At 37.8% G+C, this 24851-nt stretch overlaps 1 protein-coding gene across 1 annotated transcript in view; it reads left to right on the forward strand.

The window, feature by feature from the left end:
* The window catches only part of HCN1 (hyperpolarization activated cyclic nucleotide gated potassium channel 1), a 195194-nt gene extending 170631 nt beyond the window's left edge, over positions 1 to 24563 (forward strand). The window contains exons 6-8 of the mRNA XM_055791664.1: positions 3960 to 4200; positions 21473 to 21637; positions 23601 to 24563. Coding sequence (XP_055647639.1) covers positions 3960 to 4200; positions 21473 to 21637; positions 23601 to 24412 — 1218 coding nt within the window. The 3' untranslated portion in view covers positions 24413 to 24563. The remainder of the gene's footprint in view (positions 1 to 3959; positions 4201 to 21472; positions 21638 to 23600) is intronic.
* Positions 24564 to 24851: the final 288 nt, after the last annotated feature.

A 24851-nucleotide genomic window follows, 5' to 3' on the forward strand; every position in this document is an offset into this window, starting at 1 on the left:
TGTTTTACTTGCTCTGAATGATCTCATGTTTATATAAAAGAACACTTTAAAGAAAAAGCCCTTAAAAATGACACATTTCTTTCTCCCTCATTAATTTTCAACCTTTTAACGTCTTAAATAAGAAAGGTTTGTACTTTATCATAAACTTTCACAGAAAATAATCAGCAAAATTAATCCATTATTAGGATATAATGGCTGAAATTTCCACAGCAGTGTGGTTTTGTAGCTATGTTGGTACCTTCAGTAGGCAACTTAGGCTGAGCAGGTAATGTGCGTTTACACAGGTATATCCAGATATAGATTACATATTGATGTAGAAAGGTGGGCAGAAGATGGAGCTGTAAGAGGACATGAGGTTCCAAGGGTGAAAATCCTGTGACAAGGGTATGGTTTCTTGGGATTCCCAAGAGAATGTGAATTCCTTTCTTGTTGGGCTGGACTGGCTCTGCACAGAGGGGTCATGCAGGTCCGAGTTCTCCCTTCTGTCTATAACATGCTGTCCTATGATGCTATTAAGATACATTACTGATCACTTCTCTGTTTTTTATCTAGCTTCCCTTTTGTTTACTTCATCTGCTCTACTTCTCAGCTTTCACTTGAGACACCTTTTCTCCAGGTTTTGTGCTCCTGTGCTCTCACTTTTTCAGGAACTTCAGTTTCTCAATCTGTTTTTTAAAGTCAATCTTCCTGCCTTTTCCCCCTCTCTTCTAGGTCTTTGTGTTCCTTCTTTTTGTTTTCCTCCCATTCTCTCTTTCTTAATAGTATTCCACCTAAGTCTGTTTTACTTTCTTCCTCATCATGACTGGAGTTGAACTTCCCACTCTCACAGCCTTTTTTGTGCTTCCCCACCAGCTTCTATATAATTTCCAGTCAATTTTTGCTTTCTTTACTAATTTTCCTTCTCTGCCTCCTAGGCATGCAAGACAAGCTATTCACTTTCAGAAATGGAAAACAAGCAGCTAGTCTAGTGAAAAGTCCCTGAGCAAGGCAAGACAAGTAACAGTTATTGCCATCTTTCCCACATTAGCCGAGACCACAGTAAAGTGGTTTCATACAGGATGCAGTCTGGAACTGCTCACATAGTGTCACCGTACTATGAGCACTGTGAGCAGAGAGTAACTTTCCCTTGGGAGGCAGGTGGAGGCTGAAACTTTACTGAGAAATGGAGTGTTTAGACAAGAAGAAAACAGACTTTTCCTCATCCTTCAGAAAGACAGTCAACTGAAATCTCTTTATGATATTTATTCCTTCATACAAAATATACTTGAAGGGGTACCCTGGGATTACTCCTCTTGATTTAATGACTCAGCAGCATTCACTGATCTTGAGTCCCAATGACACCTACCAGGTAGTTCACACCTTGCAGTGATATTGCTTGAGATAATTTTTGGCTTCAGGCAAACAGCACACATCTTGCATCATTTTTTTAATGTGCTTTTTACAAGCAAGACTAGTTTGTGGGTTTTTTTTAAAGCTCTGATTCTGATGTCATGTGTGTAGATAGTATCATCCCATAGTGTCACACTGGTAGCATCCATGTCTTTGCCTGCACTGGGTGGGAGTCATAGCAGTCAGCAGACTGCTCGTCCTTTCTGTAAGTAGGAATTTCCTAGTCATTACAAATCTTGGTGCTCTTTTCCTCACATCTTTTTTGGTTCCATTCCTGCCATGCATTCCTGTACCTTTCCAGTTTCATACAACCATTAAGAAGTCTGCTCTTGATCTCAGATCTGTCTCTTCCTGTGTTAATCTGGCCCATTCATGCTTAGCCATGTAGTCCATACATAATGCAGTGTTTGAGGCATACCAAAACACTCATAAGAAGAGGAAGTTATGGCAATCAGAGAGGGTGAGGCAGTGCAGTGAAAAGTGCTGTGCTGAAAGAGGATTGTTGTTCTGCTTCCATTACTTAAAACAGTTCTCAGATAAGTTGTTCTTGGTGGAATCATATCCCCACTGAATTCAACTGAGTTCAGTGATTGACTTCAAAGATGTAGCATCTTACTATTCATTCATTCTTATCTTTAACCCAATAATTCTGGTATTAAATCTTCATTAAATTATAATTATATAAAATTATATATATATATTGGTATCTCATTGGCCCTTTCCAAAGGGTAAAAAGGCTTATATAGTGTTTTTATAAGTATATAGATGTGATGCTATTGAGACCAGGATTAAAGAGAATCACTGTACTGCCCTTTGTTAAGAATCAGTGTTCATTATTGCTTAGGGACATTATTCTATTTTCACCTGGCCATTCTATAATGACACTTTCCTGCAATATTGTCAGAAGGTATCGTAAGTCCATCCTAGGAGTAACACTAGAAGTAATTTTGACCTGTTTTTTCTTTCTTTATTGGAAAATAAGATATTGCTGGAGAGGTTTCATCTTCCCAGGTGCCTGGTGAGACATTTTGTTTCACATTATTTTTCCAAGTTCTACTGTCTTTGTTTTGAAAGAGTATAATTTCTTGGGGAAGGGCAGTTGTTTCTTTGCTCTTTGACCTTGCCCATGTTTCTTAATTGCCTCCATAGCCAATGGCTTCTCTTAAAAGGGAAATTCCCTCCTCCTTCACAGAAGCAAGGAGACTGATTTGAAGAACTCACTATGATTTTGTTTTTTATACCATGGAATTAGCTGAACTTCCCCATCATGTCTGCAAGCAGAATACATGGTGAGGGTGGGAGAAGGAAGGAATTTGTCTGAACTGTGGACAAGTATATCTGAGCTTGCTACTCAGAGATCTGGATGCATGGGATATATGAGATGTATGAGACAGCAGATGCATGGGAGGTTGAAAAAGCATCTTCCAGCGGGAAGACCCTTGAATGGGCCTCAGTCAAGGGGGTGAGAGCACTGGTAGGTGGGATGTCTCCTTTACATCGATCACAAAGCCTTGGATTAGTGTAAGAAATGCTAGGGATACTCCACTGACAAATTATATTTAGTTTTACAAAGCAGTTAGGTGACTGCTGATTGTATTTTTCTTTTTATTTGCTCTTTGTGCATTTATATACAGATGATTATATATGCTCTTCGTGTCATGTTCAGGTTGGTAACTCAATAGATATTTACTATCTGCCTGAGCCCCTCTCCATGTGTAATACTATTTAGTCTCAGCTCTTTAATACACTGTTAAAACTGTATGACAACTGACCATGTTAATTTTCCTAAAACAAGGTAAGGTTTGCAAGATTGAGCTTGAAACTCTTTCAGAATTCCTTCTTTTTTTTTTTATTTAAAGCAAGTAGGACATTTATAGTTTTTTGGTACTAATACTTTCATGTAGATGTGCTAATGATTGGCTTTGTAAATAGAAATATTCTTGGTGGGACACACCCTTAAGTCTGTAGCAGTCTTAGGAAAATAGCAGTGATTTCTGTATATAAGGGTCTACTATATATGCATTTATTTGAAGGGCAGGAATTTATGCCTCTGTTTTTATAAAATGAATTAAATTCTGGGAAGGAAATTTTCTTGTTGGTTTCAGCTAGCCCTGCAGCTAACTGTGATGTGCATTTATATTACCACTGGAGTTGCTCTGGTCAAAAAGTTGTTACTGGTGTAACACAGTGCTTGTTTACTTTATCACTTAATACAGTTGCTGCAACAGCTAATCTTGTTGTCAGGAAGTGTAATTCCTATTTAATTTTTTTTCTTTCTGTCATATTTTCCCCCTTAAAATCCTAGGGAAATAACAAATAATGTGTGAAAAATTGCCAGAATAGGACATCCTTTCATGTCAGAAATACAAATCAGATGGCACTGTTGTTTCAATCACTTCACTAGAAACAGAGGAAAATGTAATTAAAAGATTAATCACAGACAGAAACACAAAAAAAGTCCAATATGAGCATAAAGATCTTTGTGAAGAAAGTAGAAAGTCTTTTTTCCAATGCCTGTCATATTGTATATTTGCTGACCATTCTTACCATTATGTTTCCTTCCCATTTAGGAGATTGTCAACTTCAACTGTCGGAAGCTGGTTGCTACAATGCCTCTTTTTGCTAATGCAGACCCAAATTTTGTGACTGCCATGCTAAGCAAATTGCGATTTGAGGTGTTCCAGCCTGGAGATTATATTATCCGAGAAGGGGCTGTGGGTAAAAAGATGTATTTCATTCAGCATGGTGTTGCTGGTGTCATCACCAAATCCAACAAGGAGCTGAAGCTGACAGATGGCTCTTACTTTGGAGGTGAGTAGGAAAAATGAATGATAACATGGAGTGAATGCACTAGAACAAAGTATGTTCAGGTATCAGACACATAGAGGCATCAGATTAAGTCTACTGAAAGTCTAGACAGTTCCAACTGCAGTGAAGAATGCATAAAATCTTTCTGAGTGAGACATTCAGCGTCTGCTTACTATTCTGATGATAGCTATTAAAGATGCAGAATGACCTTCCTGGATTTTGAAGTTATTTTGAATTAAAGGCACTGCTATTTAACAGAGGATGTTTAAATAAAAATATAACAATTTACATAGTCATTTTATACTTCTTTAAAGGTGAAATAAACAGGATTCATGTTCTTTGAAAAGGGATACAATTTTTGAGCTATAAATGTAAAGTAGTTCTCAAAAGGTAAAAATCACTGTAAGAATTACAAAATTAGGCAATGGATGAAAGACCATTATTTATATAGGATATTTTGGTATTCATGAATATTTCAATCTCTTGTTAGTGCTTTTTCACTGAATTTTAGCAGAAAACATGTTTATCCTTCCAGTATATACTATGAGAAACTGACTCCCTATCTGACTAGATACCTCTCTAAGAGATGTACATTAATAAAAACCAGACATTAATTTTGATCCAACTTAAATTCATCCAGTAATCCTAATGAAATATAGGTTTCCATTTAGATGCAGGCATCTGCATATTTATGTTCGGGTGAAAGCCGTCTCTTTGTTTTGCATATAATAATTGATCGGTATGAAAACGTTGTTCCTTGTGACTGTAAATTGTCTCTGTGCAATAGAATCAGTGTCTGCTTCTGTGAGTAGTAGCAAGGCTGGTTTCCAGAAGCTGACTGAACATTTGTGTGTACCACTGCTGTCCATGACAGTTACAGTTAGTTGGTCATTGTATTCATATTCTGTTGAATCCCATGAATCATCCCAGAACTGGGTCAAAAGCCTTTCAGAAAACGTTCAATTGAAAGCCTAATCAGTGCCGTTTAGCTGGTATACAGAAGTGGGAAACTCAGAAAAGTGAATTGGTCTCACTGTTTGGTCTGGGCTATAGAGTAATTTAACTAATCCCATTGTGGAATACTACACCAAAGTAACTCCTACTAATCTGGTCAGCAGACCTTGTCGCTCTGCAGTAGCCTCTGCAAGGTGATTTGTACCAGTATTTGTAGAAACACTTCAGTAAAGAGGTCTTGTGCTTATCCCATGGGCTTAAAACCATAGATGCTGAAGACAGGAGATTAAGAAGAAAGAAAAGATAAATGCTGAGGCTGAAGAAACAGAGCAACCTTGGTCTTGGTCTTCTCTATGCTTAGCAATGCCCCAGTTTATGAAAATGAGTTTGCAAGAGTCTGCGTGCAGAATCTGACCATAATACTCCTCTGAACCAGCAGAGGATCAGAGGAGATTGTGCATGAAAGTATTTTACATAACTGTCAGCCTGTTGCGGTGCAAATGACTACTTAGCTCATCCTGTGTCTCCACTACCCTTCTTAGTGGGAATGCAGAGAAAAAATAAGCTATTTGCAATAACCAGACACCACAAGAACTTATTACACTGCATACCAAAGCAGTTTTGCTCATCCAAACTGCAGCTGGGATGAGACAAGGTGTGCAAAAGTGGGGACAAATGCATCCAAGGCCTGACAGCTGCTGGGGATGTGGCCTGGGAGAGGAGAGGAGAGGAGGGGAGGGGAGGGGAGGGGAGGGGAGGGGAGGGGAGGGGAGGGGAGGGGAGGGGAGGGGAGGGGAGGGGAGAGGAGAGGAGAGGAGAGGAGAGGAGAGGAGAGGAGAGGAGAGGAGAGGAGAGGAGAGGAGAGGAGAGGAGAGGAGAGGAGAGGAGAGGAGAGGAGAGGAGAGGAGAGGAGAGGAGAGGAGAGGAGAGGAGAGGAGAGGAGAGGAGAGGAGAGGAGAGGAGAGGAGAGGAGAGGAGAGGAGAGGAGAGGAGAGGAGAGGAGAGGAGAGGAGAGGAGAGGAGAGGAGAGGAGAGGAGAGGAGAGGAGAGGGGCGGGGAGGGGAGGAGAGAGGGAGAGGGAGAGGGAGAGGGGAGAAAGGACAAGTGCACAGGGAGAGGGAACCTGAGAAACGAAGTGCCCTAAGATACAAAGTGGTGTGATTGAGATCTGTTTTAACAAAATACAATTTAACATTGTGAATTCCCAGAAGTGGGTTTCAGACCCTGGAGAAGAAAGACTTATTTTAGCGCAGCTGAGAAGAGAGTAAACAAGCTGCACATCAGGTAACTGTGAATTGAAAGGTTTGGTTTGTCAAAGGAGAAAAAAAAATATTTAATATTCTCATCTGTCTGGAGAGACACTTTTTCCCTGAAATGTGTATCAGGATCTGAGTAAAGCTTCCTGACCAAAGCAGACACAAGAAATGTTGCACAGTGATAAACTAACAAGCTGGAATAATAAAGCTGTGTTCAAATCCTAAAACCAATGGTTAAAACCCCCTCTGTTTTTCCTAATGGAAACATGGAAAATCTGAGATGGAGATACTATTTCAGAAGCTGTAATTTATAACTTCAAGTGTGTAGCTCCCAGGTCTGACACAGTAAATCAGTATCAACACCATGCTTTCACAAGCAGGGGAAGGACACACAAGTGGGAGGGGTGTGCCACACCTAATCAGATCCTTTTTTAATTGTTTAATGTTTTATGAGTTGGAAGTTCCGAGTCCCAGCTCAGAGAGCCTAACTGTTGGATGTCAGGTATGTCCCTGAGATGAGTTTCCCAGGGTCTCTGGCTCTGGTGAGATTTGGGAGGAGTCCCTGGAAAGGCAGGCTCACCTCCAGAATTCATGGAGGGTTTCACAAACATCCTGCCTTAGAGTTGGAAAATGTTTATCAAACTTAAAATATGTAAAATATTTGGTTATTGACAACATTTTATTAGTAGAAAACTTAGGACACTGTGGAGCTGTTGGGGTACTGGAGGTTAATGTGAAACCCAAGATTTAAGAAGAACAAAACCAGAGTCACCAGCAGTTGGGAGAGTCTTGAATGAAGACTGTTGGGAGAGTGAGAGCTTGGAAAACCAAAAGTTGTAGTAATAAAAAGAGGAAATATCTGAAGGTTTGAAGACTGAGATGCTGTTGGGCATTTAAATTCTCTTATCTGATTTTGTTCTTAATTAAAAAACAGGCTTACCTGTGGATCTGGGTGTTGTAAGTCTCACATTAAACTACATAAACCTTGCAATTGCTTGCAAATACTTTTCGAAAAGAATGTGCCTGGATGGATAGCCATTAATAGAATAGATTAGTCAGACTCACACGTCACCTCTGCTTCATGTTCTGTGTTGATTTTTGAAGGAGGTGCATAGTGGTGAATTTAGAGAGCTCTCCATAGGTCTGGGCTTGATTACGGTTTCCCTCTTTCCTCATCTGTGCTCACTGGTTTCTCCTTTCTGAAGGGAAGGAATGAGTACAGAACAGTAACCACAGATGTCTTGTGGCTTGTTCATTGGTACTGCTGTGGGAAGAGCATCCTATCCCTTAACCTTCATGTATGCTCATAAACCTAATCTTGAATTTACTGTGCAGGAGCATTACTTAGCCCAGCAGTGTGTAGAATGCTAATTTTCATCCCAATAAGTTTTTTTTTCAGACTGCTGATTGAAGAATGTTATCATCCTACGTATTTATTCCAAATGCTAGTAGGAGTTTGAAAATAATTTCTGGTACTATCCTTTTCGCTAGGCCATGTACCCCCTACCCTAGCCCACACACCCCCTTCAACTTGGAATACATAAAATGTGTAAGGGAGTGCGTGAAAAATGCTGTCTAGTCAACATTCCCTCAGATCTGCAGTCAATATGCCAAAACCCACCATCCCCTAATTATCAGATGATAAATATGTTCAGAAAAAAAGTGTGATTTGAGGTTAAATTCTTTCAAACCTTTCAGTAATGACCACAGAGGAAATGTTTTAATGATAGTGCCATAAATTATGTCTTGAACAGATGTGGACTAGGGAAGCATGGTTTCATAAAGATTCAGGACAATCCCTTTTCCTTTGCTTATTACTGGTATTTAAAGAAAGCAGTTAACCTTTTGTTGCCTAACCTTAGAATACCTGTCCTCACATGATGTGCTTCTGTGATGTTTTATAAAAGGGACAGGAAGTGGGCAATGAAGAATACATGAAGCTAATTTTCACTATATTGTGCAGTTATATGGTCATTTCTACATCAGTGAAATGATGTAAGCCACAGATACTAGTGGAGAATTTCAGGATTTTAATACTCTATACATGCTTTAATTGGATTCTCCAGAGCAGTATCTTGCTGGTTTTGAGGAAATACAGAAATACTCATTTTTCCTAAACACCTATGGAATTTTTTATGTCTTCCTTCACTTGTTCCCTCTGTTTTCTAAAATGTCTCCCAGTTCCCTATTATTAGGAATGGGATTGCTGCTACTTTCAGCAAAGCAGTAAATGTGTCTTTTCTGTTTACAAATAAAAGAGAGACTTTTCCCACTGAGACTGCACAGTTTTCATATAAGAGGAAACAAAGTTGCTTTTGATGGAAATTACAACCTTCTCCCCCTAGCTGCTTCTGTAGGGAGACTAAAATGTGAATGAAGACAGTCAGGAGAGAATGGATGGTCAGGGCTAGGTTAACACGTAGGACAAAACCATAGGGGAGAGCAGAAGAATATGGGGAGCATGATGGAGGCTGACAGAAAGAGGACTGTGTGGGTAGGAGTCAGGTTGTGAGTGGTGCAAAGAAATACAAGACAGAGGAACTGCAAGTGTAAGGGAATGTCACAGGCATGGGATTGATGGGAAAGGGAAGTAAATGCAAGGGGCAAAAGAACATCTGAAGAAGCCTTCAGAAGATGGAAAGGAGTGAGAAGGTACTTAAACCTATCCCTTTTGAACAGCACCAAGGAAAACCTGACTACATGTGTGTTTGCCGCTAAGGTGAACTGCAAGCTTGAGATGAACACACTTCAATTCAGCCTTCTTGGGATGGAGAATAAGAATCAGGAGGCAGGTGAAAAATGTAAGCAATTGTATTTTGAGGATGTTAAGGAGGCTAAGTTATTTATTTTTTGTCATCTTGTTCATGATTTTGAGTATCTGCAGTTTACGATACTGAAAATGTAAAGTCTTTGTTAAGTACACAGCAGTGGAGAATGAAAGCTCTGCAGCTCTATTGTCTGTCTCAGTGAATATTTCACTTTCTTTTCTTTAATATGTTGCTATACTGCCAGTAGTAAATGGTAGGGAGGAAATTGCCACGTTTCAATTGTACAAAATCTGGAGTACCAGGTGATTGTATTAGAAATTACTCAAAGGCTTCTTGTGATAGGAGGAGTTACTGAACAGATTGTGTATTAATTCTTTACTAGACACATAAAATTGGTAAAATGCAAAGATTTTGAAGGCTTTACAGCTGAAGCACAAGCATGTATTTTGCTTATAGAGAGGCATAGTTCATCATTTACTGAGGCTTTAGAGAGCAGAAATAACATGTCTAATGAGTCTAATACTAATCCAATTTATATTATACCAATATATATTCAGGTAAACTGGTATAACACCACTGCTATGAGAGAATTCTGATTTTTGCTGGGGTAAATGTCATCAGAATCACTCCATAATAATATTATATATGTTGATTCAATACGTCTCATGATTAATTACAACACAAACATGCAGGACTGTAATAAATTAAAGAGAAGTTTGATTTAGTAAAAGACTTCTTTTCCAACAAGTTCCTCCTTCTTACTCAGTTGGCTGCAGGTCTGGTTCTAAGGGCTCCTTTTTATCCTCATCACAATAAGCTCTGCAATTTCTCCTTCCATTCTGGAAAGGCTTTTTCCTCCCTGATGCCTTGTGATGCTCCAGTTCCTCACATACCCCTAATCCCAGCCCCAGTCTGCTGGCATTCACATGCGCTTCAGGACGGATTGCAAGCTCCTGCTTGGCGAATGAAGGAGAAAAGCAGCTTTTTGCCATTTTATAACTTGCCTCAGATAGTTACCCCTACAAACATAAAAGTTAAAGCTGTCCCAAAGCTACTGCAGAGCATGTTAATGAGTGGGAGTGGTTCCATGATCTCCTGTTCCCCTCCAGCTGCCAGCCCTGTGGAGTCAGAGGGCATCTAGTCCTGATCCAGCAAAGCACGTGCTGAACTGTGTTTGTGCTTAACTGGTGCGTTAGAGAGTGAGGTTGACGTGCCTACAAAGAGAAAAAGAAAGGAATAAATCCAGCACTACCCAACCAATATTACTAAACTTACTAAAATGAGGGTTTCTGGGAATATCCTCAGGAATATGCAGTTTCATGTGCACTGTGGTCTCATTCTACTCGTGCTATAGTCTCTGGCAAAATTCCTCTCCATCTAAAAGGGCATAGGATAAGACTTATCTCTGTGCTATCTTTTCCTTTCTCCATCTGTTTTCCCACCTGTGTTTACACAGGCTTTCCTTCACTCAGCAACCTAGACGTATGTTCCATGAAATTTAACCCCTTTTTTCTGTTTTGAACAGATACTGTATTAAAGCTGAAGGAATCTGATACTGCTAGGGAAACCCAAACTGAGTGATTAGGAAGTGTAGGTATATTTTTATGGATTAGGTCTGGGCCCCCCATGGACATTTCATTGTGTTTGCAGTTGGAGAGAATTTCCTGGTTCCAGTAGGTAAGTGTGTAATAATTCATGGTACTTAATCTGTGATGTGTCCACTGCAGTTCCCCCTATCTATAGTTTTTTTCTCTTTTTTTCCCCTGTTGAGAATCCCAACAGTATCATGCCCCTTAGTCATTTAATATACCAATTTGTAGACTAATTAAAACTCAAATTGCTTAAAAATAATTTTTCTATGAGCTTCAGGTATGTTGAACATAAAGAAGGGCATGTGATTTTTTAAGTCTTTTTATGATGCATATGTGAGAGTTGTAGTGTGTAAATATGAATATGAAAATGTAATGGTCTACATCTCGCTTTGTACTAAGAGACAACTACTTGGTTTATTTTACTTATTCAAAGGCAGATATCACTGTGCTGCATACCTTAATTCATCTGGCAAAATCATATATAAATCAGATTCTCATCCCCATCTTCCTAGAATATATCTTAGAGACATATTATGGCATCTTTTCTTTCTTTGGTTTATTTTTTATAACATATAGTTCATGGAATACTTTAGATTTTTAAATTATTTATTTCACTTAAATTATTTAATACTGTTTTAACAGTTATGCTTCCACACTTGAAATTCTAATAAATTGTGTCTTTTGCTTCAGCCTGTAGAAGGCCAATTAGACAGAACTTCTTTGACCTACCTATTATTTATGGAGCTTTTCCCCCTTTCAGAACACCGACTGTCAGTATATTTTAGACCAGTGCAGTGGAAAATAATACCATGGGAAATGTTGAGTCACTTTAGATTATATTTTGCCACTTTTTTTTTTTTTCTGGGTACATTCTATGTACTTCCTTTTGATAAACTACTTTTAAAGATTTGCAGTGTAACACTAATTATAAATAGAGAAAATGCTGTTAAAGTGCCTGACTGCTCAGTGCTTTACAGCTGGACAATATGATACGACACACAGTTTTGCATTTTGCAAAAATACTGCAAATGGCTACTCCTTATTCAAGGTAGTGGTGAATTAAGTCTCTCAGATTCATACTCCAATTCACAAACTAATTACAAGTAGCCTCCCTGAAATGTGATTATTCACATTCTTAATGGCAAGTACACAATTAAATGCTTTAAGGGAGCAGATCTCTATACCAACTCATTTGTAAAATACTTTTTAGGTGAACAGTATTTTCAAAGAACATTTTTGTAAAAGTATTGTCTGCAAGAGGTCCTAAAAATGAAATGTCTTTTGACACAGACTAGTATGCCATTTTGAGGATACATTTCCCATTATACAGCATCATTTCTTGTTCTGCATTGTGTTGTTTGACAATATTTGATACAGAAAACACTATGCAATAAAGAGCTCTTGCTATTCAGACAATATTATTTTTAAAATTAGTCTAAGAGAATTTTTAAGAAGGTAAAATGCAAAATAACTTACTCTGTGATGCTAAAAGGTAGAAGTGGGTTTAGTTTCAGGAATTTTATTAATTAGCAAATGTAAATATACATTTAATAATATTAATAATTATAATGTTAATGATAATTCTCAATATCCAAATAAAATAGTCTTCAAACTAAATTAGAATTCTAATTCTGTGAATTCATGAACAGTATAAATTTTTAATTTAGGCTTTATACATGAAATAACTAGACACAAGAAAAACATCATGTCAGCAGAGCTTGGAAATCTGAGGTGGCCCACAAAGATAAACCAGAAGGTGATTTTGCCAGTACCTTCAATTTTACACAGTAGAATTTAAACTAAATATTTGAGTTTAGATTAAATATTTAATTTAAATATTTAATTCAGAACTGTCAGTTTCTGATCATTTGTTTAATAATTTAATGGAAAAGAAATGAAGTGCAATATTTTTACAGTACACTTAAATTTAAGTTGGATAGTTTAATTTGTAACTGTTATTGTTTGCCAAAGTCAAGATGACAAGACCTTAACACTGAATACATAAGGAACTAAGTGGCTTTTTTCAACAGGGAATGGGCATCCATCTGAACAAAAGAAGGCATAAATGAATTACACAAAATCATTTTTAGCCTTTAACACAACCAGTATGAAAGCTAAATCTGTACTTAGGCATGTTATCTTAAAATTTTAATTTGTTATTTATTTTAAGAAAATAAAATTTGTATCAGTCAAATTATGATATTTTACAAGATAATAAACAGATATCTTAGTCTCCCTGGTACAAAGAACACTTCATTAAAGTAGAATAAAAAAGTATGGATGCTCTGATATAAATAGCTTTGAACATAAAATAAGCACTTGCCTTTCTATTTTAATGATCCTAAGCATCTGTGTAGCAAACAGAACTTCCTCAGAAGAATTTGAGTTAACAATAGAAAATAGGCATAATGTAAGAAATTTTACTGGCTTATGTTTGCTGTAGTCATGAAAACTTGGCCACAGCTATTTTCAGTATCTTCAGATGGGGGGTGGGGGGGGAAAGACAGGTCAAGCTGGAACATAAAATATCTTTGGTCGGATAACATGCCACTTTTTAAAAAGGCCATTGTATCCTAACCATGTATATTTGGCTGTCTTTGTAAAAGTAATTATGACTAACAACCTTTCTGAAAAAAAAAAATAAAATGCTGTCAACTTATATTAAGCACATAACATTGAAATATGCATAACAGTGTATCGGCAATAACTTTACAGAAAATATGAGTTAAACTGTGACAATGAGGACTTAAAAACATACATTTATGTATCTGTCAAAACTTACAATAGTCATTAAGGAATGGCTAAAATGGAGTAGCCATTGCATCCAAATATGCCTTGAAAATCAATATATGCCTGAAAATATTTTTTCTATATCAGCATTTACTTGTATCATAGTAGATAATCTTTTAATGGCTCTGACAAGTTGTTTTAATGAATTTCACATGGAGATCATGAGGCCTGTTCTGAGTGTCTCGAAACATCCAAATCTGTAGCATGCTATCACACTGCTTTTCTCCAAGCTGCTGTGGAGTAGTATATCAAGCTTTATTCAAGGAAATGGACTGAGAAGAGTTGCTTCAAGCAGCAGGTTTCTCATGGGTAGGTGGCATAAAAAACAAATTTGGGGCAAAAGTAAAGGAAGGAGGATACTTTCACACTTCTTGACAAACCCAAAATAAATAGGAAACATTTTTTAAAATAAGTATTCCTCTATAAATCCTGTCAAAATTTGGGTCAGTGAAAGTTAGGCAATTATTTTCAAAATAATATTTTTTCACCCAGGAAATTTGTGTTATCTCCAATGAAATAAATGTACCTTTCTACTAATTAGAAATACTGCTAGGAAAAAAAATTAGTATAGAAGCTCTTTAATTAGACCACTTGTACCAAGCATCTGATGTTTATATACAAAGGTTAAGCAAATGAAAGCTTGGGAGGGAGAGCTTTAGGGAAGAGATTAATGGAAAGGAATATAGCAAAAGAACTAATCATCTTTCACCTGTGTTTTAGATCAGGAAAATGTTTATCAAATGCCTGTCATGGATACCTGTCTCCAGCTGCTTCTAACATCTATTTTGAAGGTGCCTTCTTGTCTTGGAGTGGCTTTGGAGACAAACCTTTTTCCAAATGTCAGGACTGTGTCCCAGGGATAACATTCTGGATGAAAAGGACTAGTAGAATACTGTTTGTGGAGGGTGCTAATATCCCTTATCACCTACTTCTTTTTCCTACTAAGCATTTTGTGCCTCAAGAAGACTAAAACCCCTGTTATTTCTATTGGCTATTACACCATAGCATCATGTTATCCTCAAACATAGAAGCAAATATTGTTTTCAGTCCCCATTACATTCTCTTAATCTCTTCAGATATATGACATGATACTTAAGTGACATCTTCATGAGAGAGAAATTGTCTCAGCCGTTAATAGTGCTGGCAAGCAGGGACAGATGTTTGCAAACAATAACGGTGCTCCTAACTTGCAATGCGGGAACAATTCTACAAGTCCATAAGCATAATTTTGTGGCTATGAAGGCACGGACTCCAGCTGTGGTTCAACCAGAGACACCTTATTGTACAGAGAAGCTCATATCTATATCTCTGAGCCTGGACACAAATTCCAGCTGTACGTACCACCAGGCTCAGGGCAGAAACCATTCATGCAGTTACATAACTATATATCACTACAAGCATGCAAACACCTTTTGACTACTAGATAACCATGTTTATCTTTCTTACTTTCCTTTACAATACCCAGTTGTTCTCTTATCTCCTGTCAGATCAGACATTCTCCATCTTCCTCTCATACACCTCTCTTCAAACATTCTCTATCCTCTTCTCTTCTATCTCCCATCAATAACGGTCAGACATTCTCCATCCTCCTCTCATACATCTCTCTTCAGACATTCTTTACCCTCCTCTCCCACATAATTCCACAAGTCCATAAGTCTCTAGCTTACTGAATGACAAACATTTTTGCATTTTTAATTTCTATATTAATACAGCTGTAATTCATCTTTTTCTAATCTTTTTTTCTGTTTAAAACATTGACAATTTCAACCTTGCTGGTTAGGGCACATTTTCTTTTTCTTTTATTTGTTCTGTTAAATTAAACAAAATAAAATAAATTAAACCATGAATATGCTGAACGCTCCTGTGTCAGGATCTTCAGAGCCAGCACTTTCAAATGACTACAAACAGGCAATAAAAATGTGAAAAAACCTAACTTGTTTTTTTGATGTTTTGTTTTGGTTTTGGTTTTGTGTTTTTTTTTTAACCAAGATGACTATGTAAAGGCAACAGCTATCACAGATAGATAAATTTAAGTTAGGTTTAGGTAAATAGTTTAAAAAGTGACAGGAGACTGAAATTGAGGCATTAAGGAAATTGTTTTGGACACTTAATTGTTATTTGTCATTTTCAGTCCCTCTTCAAAATAGTAACTACTCAACAGTGTATCCAGGCCTCCTTGATGAACCCTCTCTCCAATTGCTAAGCTCAGATATCTGAAAGCAACTTTACAGACAATTTTTGGCATTTTTTAAAGTGAAGAGATCACACAGTGTCTGCTACTGCTCACTCTGACAAACTAAAACTATCCTGTCTGCAATTCCATGTTTAGTGTAAATAGTGGTAAAAGGTGTAGATTTTGCACAGCTTTCTTTTGGAAACTCCAGATTATGAACCTGGCTGTAAAAGGCAGTAATGGTCTTAATTTTCCTTCCACTTGAAGTTCTCTACTTTGCTGCAGGAATGTTCCTGTTGAACAGTGACTATATTTTAAGGTTTCTTAAATATAGGACTGAATTTAGAACTAAATGTTACCTGAGCCTTTTCATTTCCATCCACGCTGTAGATCTGGATTCGTGGCATATTACTTCCTTTCATTTTTTCCTCCACAGACATGACTAAAGTGAATGTAAGTACTGTTTTGCAAAATAATTGCAAAATAAAATCTCCATGGCTATGTGACAATGTGACAAAGCATTTAATTTTTTTTTTATTCTTTTTTTTAGAAAATAGATTACTGAAACTCATTTAATTTGTGTAAGCTACATTCTGACTAATCATAAGACTTGGTGCTAATCATTTTAATATCTATAACAAAAAAGGAGCATATCCTTGAGTTTTCCATTTTGTGCACTAGTGATAACATAGAAGATAATAAGAATACATTAAAAAGTTATAAAAAATAGATAGAGGTATTTGATGCTTTCCAGATTTTAATAAAGAAAAAGGATACAGAAATGCAGAAGTATGTGTTAAAGCAATCACATTTTTATCATGTGAAACAGCTTCTCCCTGTTTTCCTATCAGAGATGGTTAAATTAACGTGGAGCTGGGAAATTGCTCCATTTCTGAAAGAATGGGATGTCTAGAAGCTTGCTGGCTCTTTTTTTTTTCTTTTTTTTTTCTTTTTTTTCTCATTGCTTGAAGTTTATATAGTCCTTTCCTTAAGAAAAAAACATCTCTCATATTACCTGTGTCTGTAAAACTGGGAGCAGAGTGCCCCAAACTGAAGGTCCCTTCCTGTGACTGACACACCAAGGAAGTGCCCATTAGCTAGTTTCTGGTCAGTGGAGAAGTAGCTTGAAGGAAATCAAGAACTATTGATCTTTGCACTATGCCAAAGAGTTTCTGTTTATGAAGAGTTGCATTAGAAAAGAAGAATAACTTCAACCTGGTCGTTCTGGGAAACTTGCTTTGAGGACTTACGAGACGGGTTGATGGAAAGAGCTTTTGTACATCCAAGTTCTGTCTATAACAGTTTAGTAAGTCATTTTTCTCTGTAAAATAAACAATCTTCTAATCAACTGTCCCATTCTCATAAAACATTCCCAAATACATTCTCAAATACATCAGACTGACTCACCCAAGCCTTCAAATTGCTTTGATTTTTCAATTTGTTTTCTGCTGCTGAAAGTAACCAGATGGTCTGCTAAGCTGCTTGCCCATTTGCACAGCAATGTATATGCCTGCTATGAGATTAAACAAGTTTCCTGCTGAGGAACTGAAGCAATAGTCAGCTATCCTCAGCTGGAAGGACACTTCGTTAGATCCTATAATGTTAAATCTCACAGATGATGAGAAACATGTTACAGCTTTGGAAGGGGACAGAGCAGTACTGCTGTAGTTCAGAAATGCATAAACCTTGATAATTATTTTTTACTTGATTTTAATACGGAGAGCACTATATGGTTATAATACTAGTTAACTCACTTATTCATTACTACAAAAAAATAATTTTCAGTTGGAAACAAAACTGTGGCCTTACAAAAGGCCTACTAATCCTAGTTCTTCAAAGGTCATCCTGTGGGTTGTGTCATTCACCTTAACTCATTCAGGTTTTCCTCAAATCAGCCTTCCTTAGTGCTGTCTTTCAGGTATGTAGAATCTCCTAATGAAATAATAAAATATGATCTACATGTCCCTTGTTTTACAAGACACAGATACAGGCAAGTTTCATTACAAATTCATGGTGTTCCAAAAACTGAACCTGATGCTCTTGCTGAATACTGCCATAGAATCAGAATATTTTAGGTTGGAAAAGACCTTTGAGATCATTGAGTCCAACTGTTAACCTAACACTGCCAAGTCTACTGCTAAACCATGTCCCATGTATGTGTGCAACTGACATTTTGTTGATCAGTTTAAATCACCATAACTTTCAGAACAAGCATAGCTTTAAATGTTTATTATTGTGCTTTTTTAGTCAATGTCTTGACAGCAAAAAGCGTTGTATTTGAGCCCTTTCCTGTGTTCTTTTGAGAGCTGCATGGTTCTGTGGGAAAGATCTGATGGTAACAGAACACATATTGTGATTTTTACAGACAAATTAACTACATTTGTCTTAAATATGGACTGTAAGAACAAATCAATATTTTTAGCATTTTTTAGTGCTTTCAAAGAGTCATTTGTCATTAGTGCGGTGATTGACATTTGTTTCAGAATGTTCTAAGGAACATTTGTCCAAAAAGTTTAAAAAATTAAAATAAAACTTGCCTTAAGAGTTGAATTACAGGTTTGTTGTGGGCTAACACATAATTATTAATTGGAATTGAAGACATTCTTTTGTTTGGAAAGGAAAAATAGAAGCATTTTATACTCTGAAAGTGTTAGCATGAAGGCAATGCACCATGCCAACTGCAGATGGGAATATTAGTGAGTAATATGCTGCTGCTGCTTTCTTTTGATGCTAACACAGAACTTTGTTTGCCTAAGCTGTTTGAAAATAGTCTCTGCCCTTTGTGTTTTACTGCAGAGTCCTGTGCTATTGTTTGTATTTCAGTCTGTTTAAATCAACTGAATGTCAAGGAAAGCACAATTGTTGAGGGCACCTGGTATACTTGATGCCAGTAAGACTAATTTTAAATATATCCTAGATATTTTGTTACTTTGCTCTCTTCATAAAATCTGTTGTTTATTTGGAAAAAAAAAAAAAAACAAACAAAAAAACCCCCAAAAACCACCACCACCAAAAAAAGAGATTTGTTTAAAAGAATATAAGTTTTTTATGGGAACATATTTTGTCATACTGTGTTTTTCCTCTCTGGTCCAAGTACATGAGATTTCATATATTATGTCTTAACTGTGCTTGGGAGTTTGTTCCAAACAAATAGCTATTAGGTGAAATGAACTTAAATGCAGAACACATACAATTAACGAGCACATTAGCCTTGTGGCCAGAGTGCAAATGATGCTATTGATACATATAACAAAGCAATATAGATGATTTATCAGTGACTATAATACAACTCTAACCACTCAAGAAACATTCCTGAAAATGCATTACATGACAGGCTCCATGGTGGATCAGTTTCTAGGCATTAAGACATTTGCCATATCTTTTCTGGCCCATCCTGTATTATCTTATATAACTTGAGGACTGTTATGGTTATTGACAGCTATCCAAACAGATGTTCTTCAGCCAGAAGTTGTGGACTGACAGAGTTTTCAGAATCAAATGTATAATGTTCAGTGATCTTTCAATTCCCTTTACTTGACAAGAATAGTAGAAGATGAAAGAAGGGTAAAAATCATTATATTTATGGCAGCAATGTCTGTGAATTCCGTATTCCCATTTTCTGTGATAAAATCTAACATCTCTTATGGTTTCTTCCCATCATTCTTGTTGAAGTGATCTCAGATACATTGGTCTAGGTTAATAATGATGAAAACAGTACTTTCTCTGGTTTTTTTACACTCTTCAGAATGTTTGGGATCCATAATCAATGTTTGTTTTGTTTTGAGCATGTGATATTTTTTTTAAATCCAAGTACTTTTATTTGTTGACTGTAGCTGAAGACACCTCCTTATATCTGTAGTATTGTTTGCAGCAATTTTAAGTGAAGAAAGATGAAAATCAAGAGGTATCCATTAGTCACACAGTTTGCCCAGCTGGTTAAGTTATCTCTAAATTCAACTGTGTGTTGTAAAACTTTACTCTATGTGAGACCTAAATAATATCTTAGGAAATGGAGCAGGCATTCACTGCATTTAACTGCTCCCTTTGGGCAAAATGTCCTTCTCATTCTTGTAACTAAAATGCAGTGGGTTCAATCAAAGCAGAAGGGGTCAGGGTGAGATGAGGAGTAGAAGAGGAAAGGACTGACTTCTTTTTGACCTGGCTGGCTCTTTACAGTAAACTGTCATTATGTCATGCGCATCAGGTTTTGTGAGGTACATTCAGTCAAGACTTTTACAATACCCAGTAGTTTTTATAAATTCTTCCCAAAGCTGTTGAGGTTTAAGTACATTTTGTGCTAGTACTGGTACCACATTAATTTACTTTGATTTATCCACTGTTATTTAAGCATCTTGCTCCTAAGACTTCAGGGTTAGGTGCCTTGTAGAAATTCTTCAACAAGAAGTATGAGGAAAAAAACCCATCAAGCTTCTTTACAGTCTAGATTAATAGAAAATATTTTTTCTTAAAGACATACAAAAAAACAAACAAACAAACAAAAAAACCCTCCAAAAAACCAAAAAAAACCCCAAACCCCCTATGCTAGAATTTGATAGATCTGAATGAAGTAAAACCTGCAGAATTCTTTATTATTGTTAATGAAGCATATTTGGTTTTCCACACTTGAGAATGATAGTTTGATTGGGATTGAGACTGACCATTTGTGATAGACACACAAGTGGGGTAGGGGACAGTTTCCTAGCTAATATTTAAATATGAACAAATATGAACTCACTGATCTTAACTACTAGAACTAGGCAGGGAAACTCTCACCCTGCCTGAGCACAAGCATTGTTGGTATTTCTAAGTGTGTTCTTATTCCCCCAGCCTGAAAATGGGATCAACTGCTGAGACACATCTTTTTGTGACTGACTTTTTAATTTTTGCATTTTAATGAAAATAGATAAATATTGTACCCCATATGTTTTGTTGCTACAAGCTTTAGACATTGACTTTGGCTTTTATCCAGTAATGCTCTTCTTGTGGGTCTGGGAATCAACAGTTGCAAGTTTGGGGCTGTTTCTTGGAACTCTGCATATGGATTTGGTCTCCTCTGACAAAGTGATGAATTCCTGTTGGAGGCACTTGCAGACAAAGGCTACTAGACTAATCAAATTGAGTAAGCAGTGGTTAAAAGGGTTCTAGTTTTTAACGCAATGAGGAAAAAATAACTAGTATTTTTTCTACTAGTATCGTAAGTTTACTCTCCCAAAATACTTAGGACATAAAACCCAGGGAAACTGAAGGCATTTTCATGCTGGAAGCATTTTTTTCTTAGAACAGATTTATATTCAAATATCATAGTATCACATATTAAATTAGTTTAGTAAATCTGTTGAATGCTTAAAGGAATCAGTCCTCTATGTCACCTGGATAATTTTAAAAAATCAGTAGAATCAGTTGGGTTAATTGAGTCAGCAAGCTGTGTTTGACAGCTTGATCATTTCTTATAACTTGAAGATATAATTTTTTTTATAAGGCTTGATAAAATCAGAGTTCAGACCGAATAGAGAAAACCTAGAATCAAGGCTCTTAAAAGACATTAGCTATTTTTTCAAAGTAGCAGAAATAAAATTAAACACACTCAGAATTGTCCCTACAAACTTGTGTGAACAGCCATAGAAAGATTGCTGCTGAGTACTAAATTATTCCTTGTTAGCACTGAGTCACTTCCTAGCTTTTAAGTCTCACATAGTTCACTAACCTTTTTTTCCTGTGTGTGCTGAATTTTTCTCTCTCCAGAGATTTGTCTTTTGACCAAGGGCCGTCGAACTGCCAGTGTACGAGCAGATACATACTGTCGCCTGTATTCCCTCTCAGTGGACAACTTCAATGAGGTTCTGGAAGAGTACCCCATGATGAGAAGGGCCTTTGAAACGGTGGCAATTGATAGACTTGACAGGATAGGTATTATTTTTTTTCCCATATTGGGAATTCTTAAAACCTTTCTACCTTTTCCTTGAGTTTCAGGATAAAATGCCCAGATTAAACCCTTCTTAAAATTGTTTGTGTTACAGTACAGTGTTCTGTTGATCTGTGAATACGATGTGTCCAGACAAGGAATTCTGCAACCTCACTTTTAAATAATAAAAAACATTGAGTTTTAGAAAGCTCTCATACTCCTTTGAGGATTATTTTGTATGCTTTCATTATCATTAGTATTATTTATTAATACTATGGATTTCTTTTGCTGCCATCAGCACTTCATAGGGTTTATGCTCTTACATGAGCAGTAGATGACATTTTCTTACACAAATTGTTTACAGATGACATCTATAATGCTGGGAAGAGCTGAAGCCTCTCAGCACTCACAAAACCTGTATTTGTTGAAGTGAATTAATCCTTTGCAGCAGGGCTCTCATTTTCCTCACAACATGGGAACTGCTAGCATTGATGGCTGCACAGTGGTATTACTCAGATCTGCTTGCAGCCAGAAAAGCAGGCCAGTGATATCAAAGTGAAAAACAGAAGGATATGGCAGACTATCAAAACAGGGTGTGCAAAGTCTTCTGTTGTGCATCCAGACATTCTGAACTTTGCTGATAGGGCATACTAAATAAAATATATGGTCTTTGGTGAGGAGAATTGCACTGTAATCATCATTATTGACACAAATTTTAAAATGCAGCTATGCATAAAAAATAATTTATCCTGTTTGGTGGTGTTTCCTCAACTTCATAAGAAAACTCTGGTATGAGGATTTCCCCACATCACTCTTTCTCGATACAGTTATGTCTGCAGTTTCCTCAAAGTGAATACAGGAAAAATTGCAGGGCAGTGTCGTTGTGCTGTCTATTCTAAGCTGAAGATACGATTTGAAGAAAGCATGTTTTCTTTAATACAGCAAAAATAAAGAACTGAAATACAGGCATATAAGTTTCTAATATTTTACAGACCTGTTTTAGTATTTTGCAGGTTGTAAGCACTGAGTGCATTGATTTATCATATCAACATTTTTCAAACTTACAATTTGTTTCTCAAGACTCCCTGGAAATGTAGTCTGACTCTAAGTAATATGTGCTTAAATCATATTAGTGTTAAAGTCCAGTCTGCTCTTGGAGTAGCTATCCTGTCTGAAGTGCTGTGTTTTATCAAAAAAAGCAGCAACTGAGTGCAGTATGTTCCTGTGCATCTGATGACACAAACTAGTGTCTACATCTTGCAGACACTAAGAGCCATCAAGCAGACACCAGGACGCTGTGTACAGCAGTCTTTATTATGCAAGCAGGTGTCACATTACCCACGAGTTCGTGTTGGCTCACAAACGTTTAAAATGATGATTTCTTGCAAGCTAGTTGTCACTAGTTACTAGTATCTAATAATTAGTTCCCAGGGATATGCTAAATGCTAGGTGTATGTATAACTTATGTCACAGTTTAGTGGAAAATAGGATAGTTTTGCAAGGAGAAAGACAGTATGCATGCAGAGACTGATGGCTTTTTCTACCCTGTTCTTCCGTGTATTACCATGGTTACATTTTCAAAATAATTGTAGTAATAGCAATACATTACACGTGAAGAGGCACGGAACATCCAGGTGTCTTTTTTTTTTTTTTTTTCTCTTTTTTTTTTTTTTTTTTGCCATTGGTGTTATGAAAGCCCACTGTGCTGGTGCAGTGGGAGGGGCAGCCTGGGTGTGCGTGGAGGTCAGCCATCGAAGCTGCCTGCCAGCATGAGTCACTGTGGCGGTGCCTGGCCTGGCACAGCCTACTGCAGTGGGCTTGCCACCAAGACGTAGCCCTCACTCAGCCTGGTGTTTGCTGAGGTTTTTACGATCTATAGTCCGTGGTGATGGGTGTTCAAATGCAAAGTCAGAGTGGGTGTCCGCCCCTGCATGTCAGACTCGCTAACTCTTCTGCCTCTCTGTGAAGGGAAGAAGAACTCGATCCTCCTGCAGAAGTTCCAGAAGGACCTCAACACGGGGGTTTTCAACAACCAGGAGAATGAGATTTTGAAGCAGATTGTGAAGCATGACAGGGAGATGGTGCAGACCATCGCCCCAGTAAGCTTGCAGCAGATGCCCGCCCTGAACTCCAGCACCTCTGCCTCATCGTCATCACGCATCAGGACGCAGTCCCCTCCTGTGTACACCACCAGCAGCCTGTCCCACGGAAACCTGCACTCCCCCTCGCCCAGCACGCAGACGCCCCAGCAGGCTGTCATCCTCTCGCCCTGCTCCTACACCACCGCCATCTGCAGCCCGCCTGTACAGAGCCCTCTGGCTGGCCGAACTTTCCAGTACGCCTCACCGACTGCCTCACAGCTCTCCCTCATGCAGCAGCAGCCGCAGGCACCCCAGCAGCCCCCCGGGGCTGCGCAGAAGAACGAGGTCCACAAGAGCACCCAGGCCCTCCACAACACCAACCTGACCCGAGAGGTGCGGCCCCTCTCTGCCTCACAGCCTTCCCTGCCCCACGAGATCTCCACACTGATCGCCAGGCCTCACCCCACTGTGGGGGAGTCCCTCGCCTCCCTCCCACAGCCCACCCCTGCCCCAGGCGTGCCGCCGGCTAGCCGGGCCACTGTCCCCCAGAGGGTCTCGCTCTTCCGACAAATGTCCTCGGGAGCCATCCCCCCAAACCGGGGTGCTGCGCCACCCCCAGCCCCCCTGCAAAGGGATTCTTCCACAGTCTTAAGCACAGAGCCTGAGGGAGACAAACCGCGGTTCGCGTCAAACTTATGATCCCTGGTAACTGTGAGCAACAGACTTGTAACGAACCGAGCACCGCCCCCAGAACTGTTTTAGCCTGTTTCCTAATGTACCCCAGCAGTCTACTATTAGAAAACACTCTAGACAGCTTTGCCCTACATAAAGAATGTAAAATTTATATATATATATATATATATATGTATATATATATATATATATATAAAGGAATTAAAAAACTTGTTTGAATTCATGTCTTCCTTTCTCACAACCATTAAAGTCTAAATTCAGCTGTAATACTTATTTTTAACGTGTTGACTTAAAAATCAGTCTAACAGTTTTATCTGTTTATAAGGTTTGCTATTTTGATGGGGAAATTGTCAACACAATAACAAACTTCAAACAAGTACATTAAAAAAAACCAAACAGTCTAACACATAGCACTGATCTAGTGATATTCTGAAACTTTTTTCTA

Source organism: Falco peregrinus, chromosome Z, assembly GCF_023634155.1.
Source record: "Falco peregrinus isolate bFalPer1 chromosome Z, bFalPer1.pri, whole genome shotgun sequence".
Classification (NCBI taxonomy): domain Eukaryota; kingdom Metazoa; phylum Chordata; class Aves; order Falconiformes; family Falconidae; genus Falco; species Falco peregrinus.